At 40.7% G+C, this 19,161-nt stretch overlaps 2 protein-coding genes across 2 annotated transcripts in view; both read left to right on the top strand.

Annotated features, from left to right (window-relative positions):
• LPCAT2 (lysophosphatidylcholine acyltransferase 2) overlaps nt 1-17,140 on the top strand; it is a 50,526-nt gene extending 33,386 nt beyond the window's left edge. Inside the window, exons 9-14 of the mRNA XM_044987058.1 lie at nt 1,318-1,400; nt 2,039-2,164; nt 3,957-4,110; nt 12,229-12,327; nt 14,067-14,208; nt 15,471-17,140. Coding sequence (XP_044842993.1) covers nt 1,318-1,400; nt 2,039-2,164; nt 3,957-4,110; nt 12,229-12,327; nt 14,067-14,208; nt 15,471-15,709 — 843 coding nt within the window. The 3' untranslated portion in view covers nt 15,710-17,140. The remainder of the gene's footprint in view (nt 1-1,317; nt 1,401-2,038; nt 2,165-3,956; nt 4,111-12,228; nt 12,328-14,066; nt 14,209-15,470) is intronic.
• CAPNS2 (calpain small subunit 2) lies at nt 6,147-6,977 on the top strand. Its single transcript, XM_044987059.1, has one exon. It carries the CDS (start codon nt 6,147-6,149, stop codon nt 6,888-6,890), a length of 744 nt encoding a protein of 247 aa, XP_044842994.1. The 3' UTR covers nt 6,891-6,977.
• Nucleotides 17,141-19,161: the final 2,021 nt, after the last annotated feature.

The raw sequence follows: 19,161 nt of genomic DNA, 5'->3' as shown, positions 1-19,161 counted from the left end.
ATATAATTGAGAATGCGTCTTTTCTAGTAAATTACTCAAATGCAATAACCTTTCTTATAATTTCATAATAAATCTACTCAATATTTTGGGGACACAAGCTATTTCAGGCATATCTGCACACCACCTGTTTTCCTTAAGACACGGATTTTGCATTTGGATCTTTGAATTAGTTGTAAGTCTTTAAACAGTCAGCTTCAAATTGGTTAAATACGTATATATAATTTAATGGATTTATGCCCCCAAAATGGATAAAGACTCAACTGTTTCAAATAGCAGCATATAACTGACTTCAGGGTTTTTGCTAGTAATGCCCATTTTGAGGTCCAGAACCCATCTTTTGGAAAAATTTTATCACCCAAATATGTCTAATAACTTAAGTCTCAGTCTCACTATTTTACTACCTATTTCTGAGTGCTGTGGATCAGAAGACAAAACTTGACCCTACGAAAGAATACAATTTTGATATAACTCTTGTTGATCTCCAGTTGTTACAGAAAAAGAGCAGAAGAATGGATAGTTATATAATGTTTCAACAAATTTAACTTTTTATTTTATCATTATTGACAAATATGAACTCTCCATACAAATATTTTTAAAACAAGATCTTTGCAAGATTCATTTGTGTTTGGTCAGCCTCTTATAATCTTATCTGTGTATTTATTTTGTTCAAATTCCAAAAATAGCGAACATATATTATAAAATCGACTTCATCCTGAAATAAAACCATTTATCTTTCTTTTTTCCATTGGAAATATTTCCAATAATTTATTTCTCCATGTCACTATTGTTAAGGCATCTGCTCTTTTCCAACAAGAAGATCTAGAATACCAGTCCTCAAAATCCTACAATTTAGCTGCAACATCAATATCTTTTCAACAGATTAGCATTAACATAAGACTGTATTTAAGTTGTAATGTAGTACTAGGTACCTAGGTATTTAGGGCATAGAGTTTTAAAAGTTTGTGTACAGTCCCTGAGGCCTAAATACTGGAGCTCAACCCTAATTTTATGAAGAACTGTGTATTTAGGCTATTTGTCCCTTTAGTTTTGGATTTCATATTAAAGCAGCTACAACAGATCTGACCAAACCAATATGTAGCAGCCGTGGAACAAATATACAAATAATCTGCTGTGTAGCGTTTTGTTTGGGTACGTTTTAAAAAAAAACAAAACCTGAGCTGTTTGTGAAGCTATGGAGACCTCTAGTGGCTGATTACTTAATTGCTTGACTGATATTTTTTCCCCTTTATTATGCAAAGCCCTATCAGTAATAAGTTAATGGTTGTGCAGATTTACTGAATAAATTATATTTTTCAGTTTCTACCTGTCCATGTTCCTACTGAGGAAGAGAAAAAGGATCCTACTCTTTTTGCCAACAGAGTCCGTAATACCATGGCAACGTATGTATCCATATAAAAAAAAATTCTCAAGCACTTACCAAGAACTGTTCTTACATATCCTGGGCATTGGTTCAAATATATTTTGAACTGCGTTAGGGATCTGAAATATTTCAGGAAGTGATTGACAAAGCCATGATTCACCTGAGTCCTAGGTTTCATATTTGAATCTCCAAATTAATTGTATAAGGTGTACAAGCCTCTGTAACTAGACAGTTCCTAATTGGCTAATTATTACTGACTAGTAATAAGTTAATTGTTCTGTGCTCCACTATAATGCATTTAATTGGTGTAAAGCTGGGGTAATCATTTGCATGACAAGACATAAGTGCACAGATTCAGTTTTCTCTCCTGTGGTTAATGGGCCTAATTCTGCTCTGTTCCAACAGTGTACATCTCAAACAATTGGCTTGACTCCAGTGTAATGACTGTGGATTTGTACTGGCATAACTATGAATAGAACTATGAACAGCAGCTATGCTAACCGCTTAAGTGGTGCAAGGATAAATTCTCATCTTGTCTGTTTACATATCGCCTTTGAGACCAGCACCGAGGAAGGTTGGGCAGGGGGTGGGGGAAAGGGGGAAAGTAAGATTCAAAAATCTCTTTGTTAAGATGTTTGTCTTTCTACTACATTTCAGGGCTTTGAACGTGCCAGTTACAGACCATACTTTTGAAGACTGCAGACTTATGATTTCAGCAGGACAGCTGACCTTGCCCATGGAAGCAGGACTGGTGGAGTTTACCAAAATCAGCAAGAAACTGAAGTGAGAGAGGTTTTGCTATTCCAAGTTCTTTAATGACTTTAGAGCTGCACAAGACATTGTGTCGTGTTCTCCAGAAACAGTAACATTGGTCTGAAGTAAATAGGATGAAATTCAATAGGGACAAATGCAAAGTACTCCATTCAGGAAGGAACAATCAGTTGCACACATACAAATTGAGAAATGACTGCCTAGGAAGGAGTACTGCAGAAAGGGATCTGGGGGTCCTAGTGGACCACAAGCTAAATAAGCTAATATAAGCTAAAATGTAACACTGTTGCCAAAAAAGCAAACATCATTCTGGGATGTATAAGCAGGAGTGTTGTAAGCAAGACACAAGAAGGAATTCTTCTGCTCTACTCCGCGCTGATCAGGCCTCAACTGGAGTATTGTGTCCAGTTCTGGGCACCGCATTTCAGGAAGGATGTGGACAAATTGGAGAAAGTCCAGAGAACTGCAACAAAAATGATGAAAGGTCTAGAAAACATGACCTATGAGGGAAGATTGAAAAAATTGGGTTTGTTTAGTTTGGAGAAGAGAAGAATGAGAGGGGACGTGATAACAGTTTTCAAGTACATAAAAGGTTGTTACAAGGAGGAAGGAGAAGAATTGTTCTTAACCTCTGAGGATAGGACAAGAAACAATGGACTTAAATTGCAGCAAAGGAAGTTAAATTTGGATATTAGGAAAAACTTCCTAACTGTCAGGGTGGTTAAGCGTTGGAATAAATTGCCTAGGGAGGTTGTGGAATCTCCATCATTGGAAAGTTTTAAGAGCAGGTTAGACAAACACATGTTAGGAATGGTCTAGAATAATAGTCCTGCCATGAGTGCAGAGGACTGGACTAGATGACCTCTCGAGATCCCTTCCAGTCCTATGATTCTATGAACAAGGACAAATTGCCTGGTTGATTATTTGATTTTGCGTAATGTATTTTAGGATTTGAAAAGTAATATAGTCTCTCTAGAAATTAGAGATGGAAAAGGCCCACAGGGATTAAATTATGGCTTGGACTATGCGCCTGTGTGAGGAAGTAAGAATCTGCCTATTGTAGTTCTATAGCCCTCGGCTACAGTAGTATCTGAGCACCTCACAATCTTTAATGTATTTATCATCACAGCAGCCCTGTGAGATAGGGAAGTACAATTATCCCCATTTCACAGGTGGGATGCTGAGGCACAGAGAGCCCAGTGACTGCCCCAGAGTCACACAGGAAATTTGTACCAGAGCAGGAAATTGAACCTGTATCGCCCAAGTGCTGCCTACTACTCAAATCAGGGGACCACGCTTCCTCTGTGTTGGGGATAGGGCACTGTCACTTCTCCTGACAATGAGATGTATTCTGGGGTGCATCAGTATCATTACTCAGCCAGCAGCTTAGTTGCAGAGGTAAAAGGTGCCCTCTCCCATGTGGGAGCTAATGCTGTGACATGAAACAGTGACGGCTGGGTGGATTCAAATTTAAGGCAGTGAAATGTTGTCTTTAGTTCTGTTGCCAGATGTTGCCTATGCTTCTGAAAACTCTCATCTTCTGTGCAGTGAGTGCTGAGATACCTAAGCACAGAATTAGCTTCAGTAAAAATAATAATAATAATAATAATTTTCAGGGGGTTTTAAATGCTGATTCAGTATGAAATATTGCACATTGAAAGCACAACCTTTTCGGTGCACTACATACTCCACACTATCCTGTTTTCTGCTGTGGAAACTGCAATCACTCTCTTGCTACTAAAGCTCCATCTCTCTTGAGCCCTGCTGCACAGAAGTTAATTACGTCTTCCTCTGATTTTTATAGTCTAAAATGGGATCCTATCCGAGATCAACTGGATACATTTGCTGCTATTGCAAATGCCTCCAAAGGGGGAAGAATTGGAATGGAGGAGTTTGCTGAGTACTTGAAGCTGCCTGTCTCAGATGTTCTCAAAGAGCTGTTCCTACTCTTCGATAGGGTAAGGATTTATGGCACTGACTGAAATAAGGTGTCTTATTAACATTCTCTTAGGAATCATTTTCCCTAAAGATATTTGGCAGCATAAGTCCCGCTCACAAAAGGAGTAAATTGCCAACCAAAATCCTATTGACAGGATTGTGAGGCTGCAGGTAACTAAGGGAGCCCAATACATGTAATACGCGTGCACGTTCGTGCTTGTGAAAACATGCTGTACTTTGAAAGGTTCCCATTTATGCACTGTGTGCTACGTACAATCAGCACAGTATGCTGCAAGCGGGGCCGGCTTTAGGCCGATTCCTGGGAATCGAACCCCGCGCCTAAGAAGGCCCCGCAACATCTGGAAGAGGGGCCCCGCAAGGTAAGGCCCGGGAAGACAACTGCTGCCGAGGAAGTGCCACTGGAAACACCGGCAACCGATTGAGCTGCCGCCGAATTGCTGCCGCCAGCTGCCGCCGTCTTCAGTGGCATTTCGGCAGTGGGTCTTTTGAATCGGGCCCCCACGTCCTAAAGCCAGCCCTGGCTGCAAGCACTCAAGGATCTGTTGTTCCCGTTTTATTTTGGGAGTTTCACAAACTCTGCATGTTTTTCCTGGTCCTGCTTTTTAGTAAACTTCCCTGTCAAGGAATTGTGCCATATAGCACTGACAAAACTTGTTTTGAGATTCTCCAGGTCTGAACGAATTCATCAGCATAAAATGAAGGGTCCAATTTCTTCTTCTTCTTTTTAAAATGCTGACTGTATTGAAAGTGCCTGACCTACAAGCATATGTGAACATTTCATCGCCATAGACCATATTTAATCCCAGCTGTTCCGTAATGACCATCGTGTCTCTCTCTCTAGGAAACTATTGGCTAAGGCCCTACTTTTCCCCAAGCTGGGACTTTCCCGTATGCTGAGTAAACTGTAGTCATTTGAGGATCACTCTCCATGCTTACAGTGTGGTGCTGATTACCAGATTACGGTATGGCTCCATGTAGCAGAGTCCTACAGAGCAGAAGAGTAGTTGAGATTTTTATTTTCACTGAAAATTCTATCCACTTGCCCCAAACGAAATCAGCTACGCTTAAAATCCCAGCTCTTTGACTCAGGATAGCAAGCTTACTGCTGACGCTCATGTAAGTCTGGCTCGAGCGTCTCATCAACACCTTGTTCTTCCTGCCTGCTTTTTTTTAAATTTAATTTCAAAATACCCAACTTGCACGCAAGAACGCAGCTCTTTGGGGAAGGAAGGGAAATGAGTTGTGGGTACTCTCAACTCCAGGTCACTGACTTGAGCCTCACCCAAATTTGTAGCCACCAAAAGGCCATCAAAATCTCAGATAGTAAAATGAGTGGACGGGGTCTGTGATATAGAAACCCCCATCAGACCTGATTCTTGTTCAGTCTTAGCAGAGAGGCTACAGACAAAAAGTGAAACTAAACTATCCTGACCGTTAGGCTGTGGCCATCACAGTAAGTGGGAGGTTGAGACCCATTGGCATGGCTGGTTAGGCAATCCTGTATGGTTGCTAGCCATGCTGCACCGATTTGGACAAACAAGTTACTTTAATTTCTGAACTCCAACAAAGGTAAAGACATTGGAGAGGAGAATGCAGGGACAGATACAACCATGGTAAACTGAGCGGATCTCCTTGGGAAGTTAAGTTAGAAGTCGTCTAACCTTGGCTGTGGTCTTTCTAATGTTGCATTGCTCAAAGGGCCACCAAGGACATTTTGAAAATTTTGCTGTATGGTTTTCAGCCCCTCCGTTTTACCCTAAAATGGTTTCACATCCGATAAAACAAATCTGATCTGTAAAATAAAAAGCAAGTGTTCGGCGAGAGAAATACTTGTCAGAAGCAGAGGGTGGCTGCAGGGAGCTGATGGAATTCAGGCAACCAAAGGCTGCATCAGACGTGCCTGGGCATGGGGAATACTAATACTTCAGACAGATAATCTGTATTTTGCTCACACCCAGCTCAGACTCCATTGTTGCTCTCAGAGGCTGCAGGATTTTCAGCTCTCATCTGGTTAATTCTCTGTAAACCGTTCACCATGTTCCTCGCTCAAGCCTTACTTGGTGGAGGGAGCAGTGGTGGAGGGGGCCTTGCAAGAGGTCTGGGAGGTCTTTTAGCAGGAGGTGGACAAGGAAGAGGGAATCTTGGAGGACTCGTTGGAGGACTCGTCAACATTATCAGTGAGGTAGCAGCTCAGTACACCCCAGAGCCACCCCCAACTCCTCGCAGCCACTTCATGAACGTGGAAGCCGGCGAGAGTGAGGAGATTAGTCAGTTCCGACGACTCTTTGTCCAGCTGGCCGGAGATGACATGGAAGTGTGTGCCACGGAGTTGATGGACATTCTAAACAAGGTGGTGGCCAGACATAAAAACCTGAAGACAGAGGGCTTCAGCCTGGACACATGCCGGAGCATGGTGTCAGTCATGGACAGTGACACAACCGGCAAGCTGGGCTTTGAGGAGTTTAAGTACCTGTGGAACAACATCAAGAAGTGGCAGTGCGTGTACAAAGAACACTACTCCGACCAGTCAGGAACTCTTGGGAGTGCTCAGCTGCCAGACGCATTCAAGGCTGCAGGGTTCCAGCTGAACGAACAGCTCTACCAGATGATCATTCGCAGATACTCCGATGAAAATGGGAGCATGGATTTCAATAACTTCATCAGCTGCTTGGTGCGACTGGATGGCATGTTCCGTGCCTTCAAATCCCTGGACCAAGATGGAGACGGCCTGGTGAACATGAACATTCAAGAGTGGCTGCAGCTGACCATGTACTCCTGAGGGAGCACACTGGAATGGAACACACTCCAACTGTGTGCTCTTGTTTATACTGGTGTTAACTAACTGGAGCCTTTCTCCTTCTTCAAGAGCAACTGTTTGTCAAGTCAAGCAAGCTTTGTTGCTATGAAAGAGCACACAATAATGCTTAAAAAACATGTAGTTTATTGTGAAATGTTTGTTTTTTCTACTGTGTATGTTTTACAGTTTGGATTGCTGAGGGGCTAGCAAATGGAGCATTTCTTGAGCTGTGCAAGACTCTGGGTGTGTGTGCGCACACATGCATATGAGTACCTATAATAGGAAAGCTAGAATGATGATGGGAAGAGTAGTTGTTAAGGCTTTTCTCTCATATAGCATGTTGGTGGACATCCACCTATAATACAGAATACATTTCTGATTTTTTCTTAAGATTGGGGTTGTTTTTGATGACTGTTTTGATTTTTATGTGTTATCTATCAGTGCTTATTTTGCTGGAGGCAGAAGCTGTGCTTGCCTGTAGGGAAATTGCTAGTAAATAGAGGTGTATTGATTTCTAATTTGTAAGGAATTATTTGTAATGGGGAAAATAAATTGGAGTTGTAATTATTATTATAATCAGTGGATTTTGAGAGACAAACTAAATCTCTCTTCTTTCCTACTTCTGCTGTCTCATTGTTTTCAGCTGAAATGTTTCCTGGGGACCCGGTGCTTGGTATATACTCTTTTTATTCCTGCAGCCTTCTAACAAATATTTTTACTGTAAAGTGCAATAATCTGAGTAGTGTTAAAATACAGAATTGCCTATCGAGAGGGCCGTTGAACTGCTGCAGTCACCTATTAGACAGACAGATGGAAAAATTCAGCCTTGGCTTATCTCCATTGAAGTAGAGTTTCCTCAGGGATGAATTTCACCCACAATCTCCAACTACAGTAGTTCCATTCATGTCAGGGCAGAGATGCTTGCAGTGGCATTAAAAGACAAGAAGCAGCAGGAACTGGAGAAGGTGTGTGCCTGCAGTTCAGAATGTCCTTGGCTGCTTTAAAGCAAAATTATTTTACATGGGCCTAGTTGATATTAACGTGTGTGTGTGTGTGTGTGTGTTTGAGAGTGAGAGAGAGAGAGAGCGTGAGCGTGCTGAATGGAATGTGAAAAGATGGTCAAGCAGTCATCTCTAGTTACAAATATCCATCCGCCTATGCCCTTCCTACACAACCTTGATAAGAAAGTGTCATCAGCAGCTAACTAACTAAACAATAGGGAGATAGCATTTGATTATTAACAGGCTGATGTATTTTGAAATCATTATGGCTTCCATTTCCATTTCTACGTTCACCGAGTCTGTGTGCACATTGTCGTTGAAATCTGATCAGCTTTCCACAATGTACGAACTGTCGTTTAAATCACTTACGGTGCACGATACCAGACTGAATGACAGAAATTTAGTAAAAATAAAAGAATAGTCAAATTGTGACAAAATAGGCTAACTTCTGAACCACATCCACATCGTCCACAAATTAATAAATCACAGAAGCATACTTTTATCTACATAAGCATTTTTGCTAGGTGGGTAATAATCCCAGTAGAAGAGTGAGTGAAGGAGAGAGAATGACACCTTTGTGATTGTTTCTATATTAATGTTTGCTTTAGAATCTCTGTCTTTCAGGCTAATGAGATCTCACCTGTGGGTACAGGTAATTGTTTGGCAGGGAAGGATTAAAATAACAACCTCCTACATGATGTTCCCTATTATGAAAATTAGACATGTAAAAACACGTCCCTACTGTTGTGTCCAATAGGAATTCCTCTCTCTCTGTTGCAGACCTAGAAGCGATTGTGATGATTTTCTCTGACATACAGGAACAGTTCTCCTAGGAAATATGGTTTCTAAATCAAACTAGAAACTATAGTAAAAGTCGACGTGAAAACTATCCCTGTTATGACACCTTTTGTAGGCACAGTGCAAGTTGGGCCCCTTGGGCAATGACACCTCAGGCTTTTTCCACATCACTCCTGTGCATCCACCTGGCCTTGGAAGGGGTTTTGCTAGTTGGAAAAAAGGTAATTCAGTGTCCATGCCCGATCTTTCTCCCTATGGAGCTCTGAAGAGACTGTTTATTGTGGGTGGGGGGCAGGGGTGTTTTTCTTACAATATGCAAGCTTTCCTGCTACTGAGACCACCATAAATGTACTTAACTGAGCACATGCCTCTGACTCATAAACAGAAAATACATCTTAAATATATAGTGCCCCATTCTGAAAACGGCAATGCAATGCTGAAGTCTGGTTTAAAATCAGAATACACAGTAAAATTGTTATATTTAACTTTTACTTTTCTTTAGCAACATACAAATATTTAAATGAGCTACATGTATTTGCTATGCCAAATACCCAATTAATAGTAAGTATAGCTGAGGAGCAGCATTCAGGCATTCAGCACACTGCAGGATCCCAAAGTCACACTAGCCAGCCACTGCTTCATTCGTGCTTTCCAGGCCCGTCATAGCCACCCTGAACTCTGCTGGGCATACAGCAGGTAGATAGCCCATGGAAGCCTGGTAAGTGCCGTTGTTATCCTAGTGTATGACTTGGGCTATATAATAACCAGAGGCAGTGGCTTCTGCATCACCACATGGTGTATGTCGGTGGTGAGAGAATCGAGGGGGGACATTTCACCAGACAGTTGCAATGAGTTAATGTGACAGACCTGAAATGAAAACCAAAATTTTAAATTGAAAAAGTAGCTGTACATGGAATGCTCCCCCCCCTTATCTTTGCTATTTGGGGAATTGGGCTTTTGGTTCACAAGTCACCTCTCTGAATAGCTTTGGCTAAACAGTTTAAATCTCTGCTGCAAATCACAATCTCCTGTGAAAACAGAGATGCTGTTAGGCCAAACTTACCTGCAGTGACATTGCTTCTTACTGTCAGTGTTTCTCTAGAGGCATTTTTAATTCAGTGCCTGTCCTTTCTCTCCTATCCTTTCTCATGTCAGGAGCCATGCAAACATCTCCGTTTCTGCTCCTGCCCTTCCCACCTCTCCTTTCATCAAGTGTCAAACCATCTGGCAAGTAGCCAGCATCCTAGGTATTAGTATGATGAAGTCACAGTATGAACCTGAAATGCAGTTATCACACCCAGATATCCAAAATGCTGGAATGAAGTACTTCTGATGGCACTGCATGTAATTCTTGGTTTTGACACCTAGATGGAAAGAATTTGACCATACTAACTTTGTCATGCTCTGTTTATTAATAACGAAAGCATTAATCCCCATTATGAACCAACTGACTTCCAAATTCTGTGGTTTTGTTTTAAACCAAGGCCATATTCACTTAACATAGCTTACTTCCCCCCCCCAACTCTTGCATTCATATTTTTATGCACCACTGGGACAAGCTTAAACCATTTAAAAATCATACTAAGTCATACCCAAGCTAAAACCTGTACGTCATGCCACACCACATATACGATGGAATTGTAAATTCCTGAAAACGGTTCTAGTGGAATCAGCAAAAAACCTTCAACTAATTATGTACAATACAAGCATTTGCTGGACCTTTGATGATAAATTAACAATCCGGGCATTCAGATTGTAAAACTACACAATAAAAAGCAACGATACATTGGATATCTAACATTTGGATGTCACAAGATCCATAGTGTTAAAATATCTGGCATCAGAAACCATTGGACAAAAAAAAAAAAAATTGTCCCGAGGTACCAGCTAACTGTTAATCACAGAGGTTAAAGTGCAGAGATTGACTAGAAAATTGCCAACAAGCATCAAATTATACCATGCTACCTGTCTAACAGGATGCTGGTAATTTTATTAGCAGAGAAGAATTTTATAAGGAAACTTGTTGGCAAACCTGCAAGTCTCTAAGCAATAGGTGATATTCAACATTCTAAATGCTTCCACGAAGATTCTTTACTCTATCAATAGAAAACAAAACATGAGTGTCTGTAAACTGGCAGTGAATTGTCTTTAGAGGCTGAGTAAACTTGGATCTAGGTAGCAATTGCTTTAAATCTTGCCAAGTATATTGGTCATTTTTGTTTGTTTAAGAGTAAAAATATTTTCTCACCCACCTATCTGAATCCAGGACCATGCAAAGTACAGAAGCACTCATTCAGTAATGGAAATCCACAGTATGCAGATCCCAAGGATCTCAAGGCATTCTACAATTTAGTCTTAGCACTGTCCCATTAGGTAGCTTATTGTTCCATTATACAAATGGAGGAACTGAGGAGCAGAGACGCTAAGTATGTTGTGTTCAAGAGGACAGCAGAGCCAGAAAGCTGTGCAGATCTCCCTTCTGCTCTGTGTGTTTACCCACAAGACTTTTGTTTGTTCATTTGTCTGTAAAATGTTTCATATTGATCAACTTGGGAGGCTCTTGACACTACTATTTTGCCTCCTGGAAGAATATTTTAATTCAGAAATGTAGCCCTCCTTTTTTTTTTCTCATGAATTCTACATCATCAGCATTCAGTTTTTACAAATTTGTTTGCTGTTCAAAATTTGTTGATGAATGTCTCGTGGGAATATTTCAGCCCAGGGATCACCAGTCACCTTAACATCAAGGTAGATGCTCTGTGTCTGGTCACCTAACTTTCAAATGTTACTGTTTCTTACCCATGACAGAATATCTCCCAAGTCCACAAAGAGCTTTTACAATCGTCACATAAATACAATCAACTCAAATATGCACGTGTATTTCAGCAGGTATTTGCCACTTCCCCTCACTGCAAATAGACTCGCCAATAATTTTACTTCAACCTGATATCCAGTCCCATCAAAGGAACTGCAGTTTAGGTCTGAATGAATTTATTGTAGTATCTTTCTACTTAATAGAATCTGGTTTTCCTACTTCCAATACAGGCCATTATGATTAAAGTGCAATATCTTGTTGTTTAACTCATGAAGTGTCTCAGGTATTTTTACAGCATTCTAAACATAGTACTTGCTCCACAGAAAGCCCATGGTAACTTCTTGACTATGCGTGTGCTGTATCATATCTCTGTGTTCTATACCTTATAGCCAAAAGTACTTTTTGGGGTGATCAAAAGCTAATAACGAAAACTCCCTTCTTACGCAGGTAAAAATTTTAATCCTTTTGTGAACTGGTGCTTACAAAACTGCAACCAGAAGTCAATTGTTCATCTGTAGAAATGCTTCCTCTGGTCATTTTTAAATGGTACACATGCACTGATTTTTTTTTCCAGAATTTTTTTTTTAAATAGCAAATCAAGCATTAGTACAGATTGCATAGCTTGATTATATTTCTCATATGATGAGCCTTTCAAGTGATCCAAGCTATTAACTCTAACTTTTGTCATCTGTCTTTGTGGTTACAGAATGGAGATGGCACCATAGACTTCCGAGAATACGTGATTGGTTTGTCTGTTCTTTGTAACCCTGCCAACACAGAAGAGACTATTCAGATGGCGTTTAACGTAAGTTCAGTTTAGTACAGCACTGTAAACCTGACAAACCTGGGCTGACTGTAATTCTGTTCTCTTTCAAATTATAATATAAATTTATAGATTCAGTCTGTCATGTGAATGTGAGTAATACTCTTAAACCAACTGACATTTGTGGTGAAGAAAATGCAGATGTCAGCTTCGTAGATAAGTTCTTCAAAAGCCATGTGAAGGCACTAAGGAATATGTAACTTGGCAAGATAACTCCAAAAATGATTCAGCAACAATTACACACTTCTGTGGGGGCGTTTTGTGAGCGATACGTAGATCAGAATAGTTTGGTGGGGCAGAAGTGTTTAGTCTAGCTGTTCTTTTTAACAAAATCATCAGTGGACATGTCAAGGCTAGTAAAATAAAAAATTAGTTACCAGCTTGTTTTGAATCATGACTTTGAGATCCCTCCACTGCTCTGCTTTTGTGCATTCCTCATGCAGTGTCTTGTGAGGGAAAGTTACTCTGAATAGGACTCTCATAAGAGAGACCAGTGCTTACTCAAGCAGTTGCCTATATTATTGTGTCCTATTGCTGCTCTATATAGCTAAGTATTCCAGCAATCCAGCCTGTTCAACCACTGCGCCAAAAGGTAGCTCTGCTTTCTCAGAGATGTTTTGTGTCTGAAGATGCTCAGAAAGACTGGCCTCCAAACCATAGCAACCGCCAATGGTATATTAACTGTTGCATTTACACCTCTACCCAATATAACGCTGTCCTCGGGAGCCAAAAAAATCTTACCGCGTTATAGGTGAAACCGCGTTCTATCGAACTTGTTTTGATCCACCGGAGTACGCAGCCCCGCCCCCCGGACTACTGCTTTACCGCGTTCTATCCAAATTCATGTTATTTCGGGTCGTGTTATATCGGGGTAGAGATGTACTTTGAAGCCGATAATTTGGACATCATTACTCTCCTCAGTGGTGAGCGTTCTACTCTGAAATGGAGCTATGACTTTTCTTCCATTATCTGCTGTCAAACATAGTTTCACTTGCAGTGGGTTCTGCTCGATTGCTGGGGTTCACCCCGGGGAGCTCTTTACAGGATGGGAGCCATCGTTCCCTTTATTTCTGACACTAGTGAGTGGTTAGTGCAGCTGCTCACTGCCACTGCCATGCTAGAAAGGATGGGATGAAATATGTAATGGGCGACAAATCATGCATGTTATTACAATATGGATTTTCATCCTAGCCAAAATAGTAGCAAGTTCAGTCATGTCATAAAAGTTTAACTTGCAGAAAAAAAAGACAAAAGCCTGATGGTATTCTTTTTAGTACTTATACATGGGACACTTTTTAAAATAAATATAATGGTTTATAACAAACTATGGGCCGTGTTTTTGAAAAAGCTAATTTAGTGGTATTTTTCCATGACTAGTTTCTGAGCATATTCTCCAGTACAGCATATTTACATCCAATTATTGCATTTGTCCATCATGCATCCTTTGATCTCAGTGTTGTCTTTCTTTTGAAAAGTTCCTTGAAAAATGTCCCATCTCATTCTCTGGAAAAAAAAACATTTTTTAAAAAATTTGTAATAAAAATCAGCTGTTGGGACTCCAGTCTTCAAATCACAGTGACAACTGCTGAGACATCTTGAATGGCAGAGACCGTTATTGGGTGCTTTCAAAGGTTAATTTGAATTGAAATTGCTGTGCTACCACATAGGCAAACTGATACCAGGGGTGTTCACGTTACAGTTTTGTAATCTTTCGACTTCAGCTCTTTGACGTTGATGATGACGGCAGCATAACAGAAGAAGAGTTTGCTTGTATTCTCCGGTCATCTCTCGGCGTGCCTGACCTTGATGTTTCTCAACTCTTTAAGGAAATAGACACAGATCATTCTGGGAAGATCGCCTATAGTAAGTCTATTTCATAGAACTAATACACTTATACTAAGAAAGAGCTTTGATATTACTACTCTAAGATCTCAGTCTCCGATTATTACAGATTCAGAACTCTTTTCCCCACAAAAAAAGTCTAACAGGTGCCTAGACCACTCATATGTTGTTAATGTTGAGAAAAATATGTGGTTGGGGAACATGGACAAAGATGATGTATTAATTTCTCCTTAATTGAATGTCAACACTTGGAGCTGGGGGTGTCATTTAGTTGGGGATTGGTCCTGCTTTGAGCAGGGGGTTAGACTAGATGACCTCCTGAGCTCCCCTCCAACCCTGATATTCTGTGATTCCCATTCGAAGAGACATACTTGCACTACTGTGCCAGAGACCCTCGGCACATATTCAGGGCTGCTAGTCCCACCACTCTCGCTGCCATGGCTACAGTCTATTTTTAGCGCCTGAGCTCAATGGGAGCAAGTGCAAGTATTTCTCCTCACGCCGGGAATCACTCCCCCCAGCTCTAAGTGTAACGTAAGAGATCTTATAACATCATTTCGGTTGGTTTTTATATGCCATCTCCATCACCATGAATGCCTTATAAGAGATTCCCACAAGCAGCCAATGGATTAACTTCTTCCATACTTCCCCTGACCCAATCGCCACAATTGGTAGATTTTCTGTCTTCCCAACTGCCCCACCCCCTTTCTTCTTCCTTCATTGCTGGTATTATTATGGCTGAGAGAAAGCTGTGCTGAAGCAGTGAGCTTTGCACATCCCATTCAAGGCAAGGAGACTTGTGGTCATTCTAAGCCCCTGTATTAGGCAATTCCAAAGTCTGGGATTTATGCTGTGAAATCTGTGTCTCCCACGCTAGTGAATTCCACCACTGAGACCGACAGTCACCTCTTATGCTTCTTAGCAGCTATGAACCATTATTTGTAATGAAATAATCCACAATAGCCTCACTTTTTGCAAGAGTTTTGACAAGTGTAAAATTTTAACTTTTCAGGTCACCATTCAATTGGCATTTCAGTTTCTGGAAGTTTTAATAAGACTAAATATAGAACAGCTACAATAGAAATAGTAATTCCCAAACTGCCCACCCTGGAGTCTGTTGCCCCTTCCTCTGAAGCTTCTTGTCCTGGTCACTGTCAGTGAAGGGATACTGGTCTCAGTGTGGCAGTCACTATAATTTTCTTTGCTGTAATGCTGTTATTGTGCAGTAGAGTATTTTGCATCGTTGCTGCTCAACCCACTGTCTTTACTGTCTTTAATTTCAGATGAGTTTAAGGACTTTGCATTCAAGCATCCAGAATATGCCAAGTTATTTACTACATACTTAGAGCTACAGAGGTGCCAGCTACAGACATTAGACGAAGAAGATTATCAGACACCAGAAGACACATACTCACAGAGTAAGACATCAGTTTCAGAAAAGACCCCAATCGCAAGAAATAAAGTCAGTCCTGAAAGCAATGAAGAAGACATCTCAAGTACTTCAGACAAAAAGGATGATTAAGTATAAACGGCCTGATAATTTTGCATTTACACTGTGTACATTTCACTGCTTGTTGAATATTGATAACAGTTAAGATTTTAAGAATTTTTTGACTTTTTTTGTATTTCTCTGTGTGTCAAAATTGTGAGGGAGGAGGGATAAATAATTTATTTCATTCTGCCACTCAGTGTTGTAAGTAAAAATGTCTCCTCTTAGGTAGATTGCACAATACACTCTGAATCTAAGTTAAATGAATACCATAGCCTCAATTTTTTTTGGTGTTAGTCTCACAGGACTGTGAATATTGTTTACTCTCTTCCAAGCAAGGTGTTTACAAGGTAGCAGACATTGTTAAGGTAGCCAACCAAAGAAAAGTAATTTCCCAGTAGGGACTGAGGAGAAGATTTGCTGCTTTCCCTCGCTATAGGACATTTAAATGTAAGATTTTGTTTTCTTTAGTCTCCGGGCACCCTTCAACATTTCTGAAATTTCAAACATATAGAAAATTTAGAATTCATAGGAGAACAAGTGTTAGGAAGTTGGTATTTTAGTTAGTGCGTGGCTGTCTTGAGGCTTTCGTTAATCTGTTGTCAACCACAGTCAAAATTTCTCAACAAAGCCATGTTGATTCACTGATAATAGCAACATCTTTGGACAAGGCCCACTAAAGATGGAATGGGTTGTATTTGTTAATAAAAATGAATTGGAGTTCAAAGATAGCAGATTATTTGAATAGGAAAACTCAGAAAACAGGGCCTCAGTGGTTAGAACACTAAATGGAAAAAAAGGCATATAAACAAACACAGTTTTTACTAATTTAATGCCATATGAAAACTAGAGGAAAATTTCGATCTAATAGTCATCAAGTGATCATGACCTTGTTCTGGATAATGTCAAACCATAGTTCTAATAGAATCTACTGTAAAATAGGCTTTCAGAAACCATATCTGCACTTAATACACCCCAAGAGCGTGATCCAAAGGCCACTTGAGGTCAGTGGAAAGATTCCTGTTGACTGCAATAGTCTTTGCCTCAGTCCCCTACTGTGCAATTTGGGACCAGAGTTTTGAAATGTTGGTCCATCATCTTTTCACCCATTAACCTGTAAGGGATTTATATTCTTAGCTTTCAACATTCCTAGGAGTTACTCGCATAGATTACCCTATTCATCAAAGGGAGAAGTGGCAGGTTAGTTTCAATTAGAGAATACCTGCTGAAAGATGGGCAAGACGCTCAGGAATATTACCTCAAAAGCCTGGAATGTATTGTGTAGCATCAGCAGTAGACCTAGTTCTGCTATTTGAGGTCCAGTTGCAATGGTGGCTTCTGACCTTTGATCAATGATTTTACTGTCTCAAGGTATATTTACATGTTTTAGCTTTCATGTGTGATCTTCTGTAATACTGTGGCTTTCTCAGTTCCAGATGCTTTAAATAAATTTTTTTTTAAGAACATGTGTGAGTATTGGAGGAAGGACACACTGGCTACATGGGCTGCTGGGGTTTTCCATGCAATGTCTTTGTATCGTGTAAGGTTCAATGTAAGTTGAAGTTGCCATTCTTAGCCCTGAGAACGATGGTGCTGCCATTTACTGCAAGGCTAGAGAAGTATCATATGGTTGCTGCTTTCCTGGAGATACAATGGCAGAGAATTCTCCCTGCTGACTCCCCTAGTAAAAGGGAACATTGGCACAAAGGAACCACACACAAAGGAAAAAAGAATTTTGCAGTCATCCCTTTTGTGGAGCCTCTGAGATGCTTGTCTGTCCACAGCCTGGAAATGAGGACACGTCATAGGCAAGTAAAAGGAATCAGTGATTCGAACCATAATTCATAAATAGAAATTATGTCTGAGTGTAAGTTGAACTCTAGGAATGTGCGCTCTGACCCCACAGCAGCAAATACCAGAAGAAGGATCTATAACCACCATGATTTCTGAGACACCTTCGTACATGTAGTCAGTTGATCCCTCACTTTCAGAAGCTATGTATGAAAGTGTACAGACAGATCCCAGCCTGTGATAGATTGTTGGCTTGCCTCTTCAGCCAATTTATGGGATTTTTTGTTTTTGTTTGTTTGTTTTTGCTGCCTCTTGCTAAGCAAACAGATTTCCCCACAAAGTTAGGAACTACAGTACCAGTATTCAAAAATTTAGTTACTGAGGTGTGTGATTATCGGCTGGGGCCACCCTTTGCCTCAGCCTGGCGTGGCTATACAGTGCCCCAGTCGCTGAGGGCTTGTCTAAATGGACAATCACTGGGTGTGAACCTACCCTGTACTAGCATGCTGCACTCTAGGTGTCTGTGTGGACCCTGCTGATTACTCTAAAAGTTCCCTAGTGCACTTTGAAGTATTGCTGTTTTAAACGTCAGTACATCAGTGTGCTCTAGGGAACTTTTAACATGCATCAGCAGGCCCCACATGTACACTTACTGCTCAGGAGGCTAGTGGAGGGTAGATTCACCCCCTAGCTTGCAATGCAGGAAGTGTTCATTTAAACAAGCCCTTAGAGGCAAAATGAATATGAATTTCTTAGCAAAGGGGATTTTGCCTGACACACACATCAAAGGGGACTGGAAGTGTAGTTCATGGTTTGTGTCAGGATAAGAGGAGGATGCTTTTATTCCAGGTAACTAAAGTAAGAGAGGGAGCGTTAGCGGATAGACAAAACAGTTTTTTCTCCAGAACCTTTATGTGGCAAGAGTTGTTTATGCACACTCCTTGAATTTAGGAACGTAAGAACGGCCGTACTGGGTCAGACCAAAGGTCCATCTAGCCCAGTATCCTGTCTACCGACAGTGGCCAATGCCAGGTGCCCCAGAGGGAGTGAACCTAACAGGTAATGATCAAGTGATCTCTCTCCTGCCATCCATCTCCACCCATCTGACAAACAGGCTAGGGACACCCTTCCTTACCCATCCTAGCTAATAGCCGTTAATGGACTTAACCTCCATGAATTTATCCAGTTCTCTTTTAAATGCTGTTATAGTCCTAGCCTTCACAACCTCCTCAAGCAAGGAGTTCCACAAGTTGACTGTATGCTTTGTGAGGAAGAACTTCCTTTTATTTGGTGGCCCCTAGTTCTTGTATTATGGGAATAAGTAAATAACTTTTCCTTATCTACTTTCTCCACATCACTCATGATTTTATATATTTCTATCATATCCCCCCTTAGTCTCCTCTTTTCCAAGCTGAAAAGTCCCAGCCTCTTTAATCTCTCCTCATATGGGACCTTCTCCAAACCCCTAATCATTTTAGTTGCCCTTCTCTGAACCTTTTCTAGTGCCAGTATAGCTTTTTTGAGATGAGGAGACCATATCTGTATGCAGTATTCAAGATGTGGGCGTACCATCGATTTATATAAGGGCAATAATATATTATCCGCCTTATTCTCTATCCCCTTTTTAATGATTCGCAACATCCTGTTTGCTTTTTTGACCCCCTCTACACACTGCGTGGACATCTTCAGAGAAC

The sequence above is a fragment of the Mauremys mutica genome, chromosome 14, assembly GCF_020497125.1.
Source record: "Mauremys mutica isolate MM-2020 ecotype Southern chromosome 14, ASM2049712v1, whole genome shotgun sequence".
Lineage (NCBI taxonomy): Eukaryota > Metazoa > Chordata > Testudines > Geoemydidae > Mauremys > Mauremys mutica.
The sequence above is the reverse complement of the archived record's forward strand: the minus strand, read 5'-3'. Positions and strand labels throughout refer to the sequence as shown.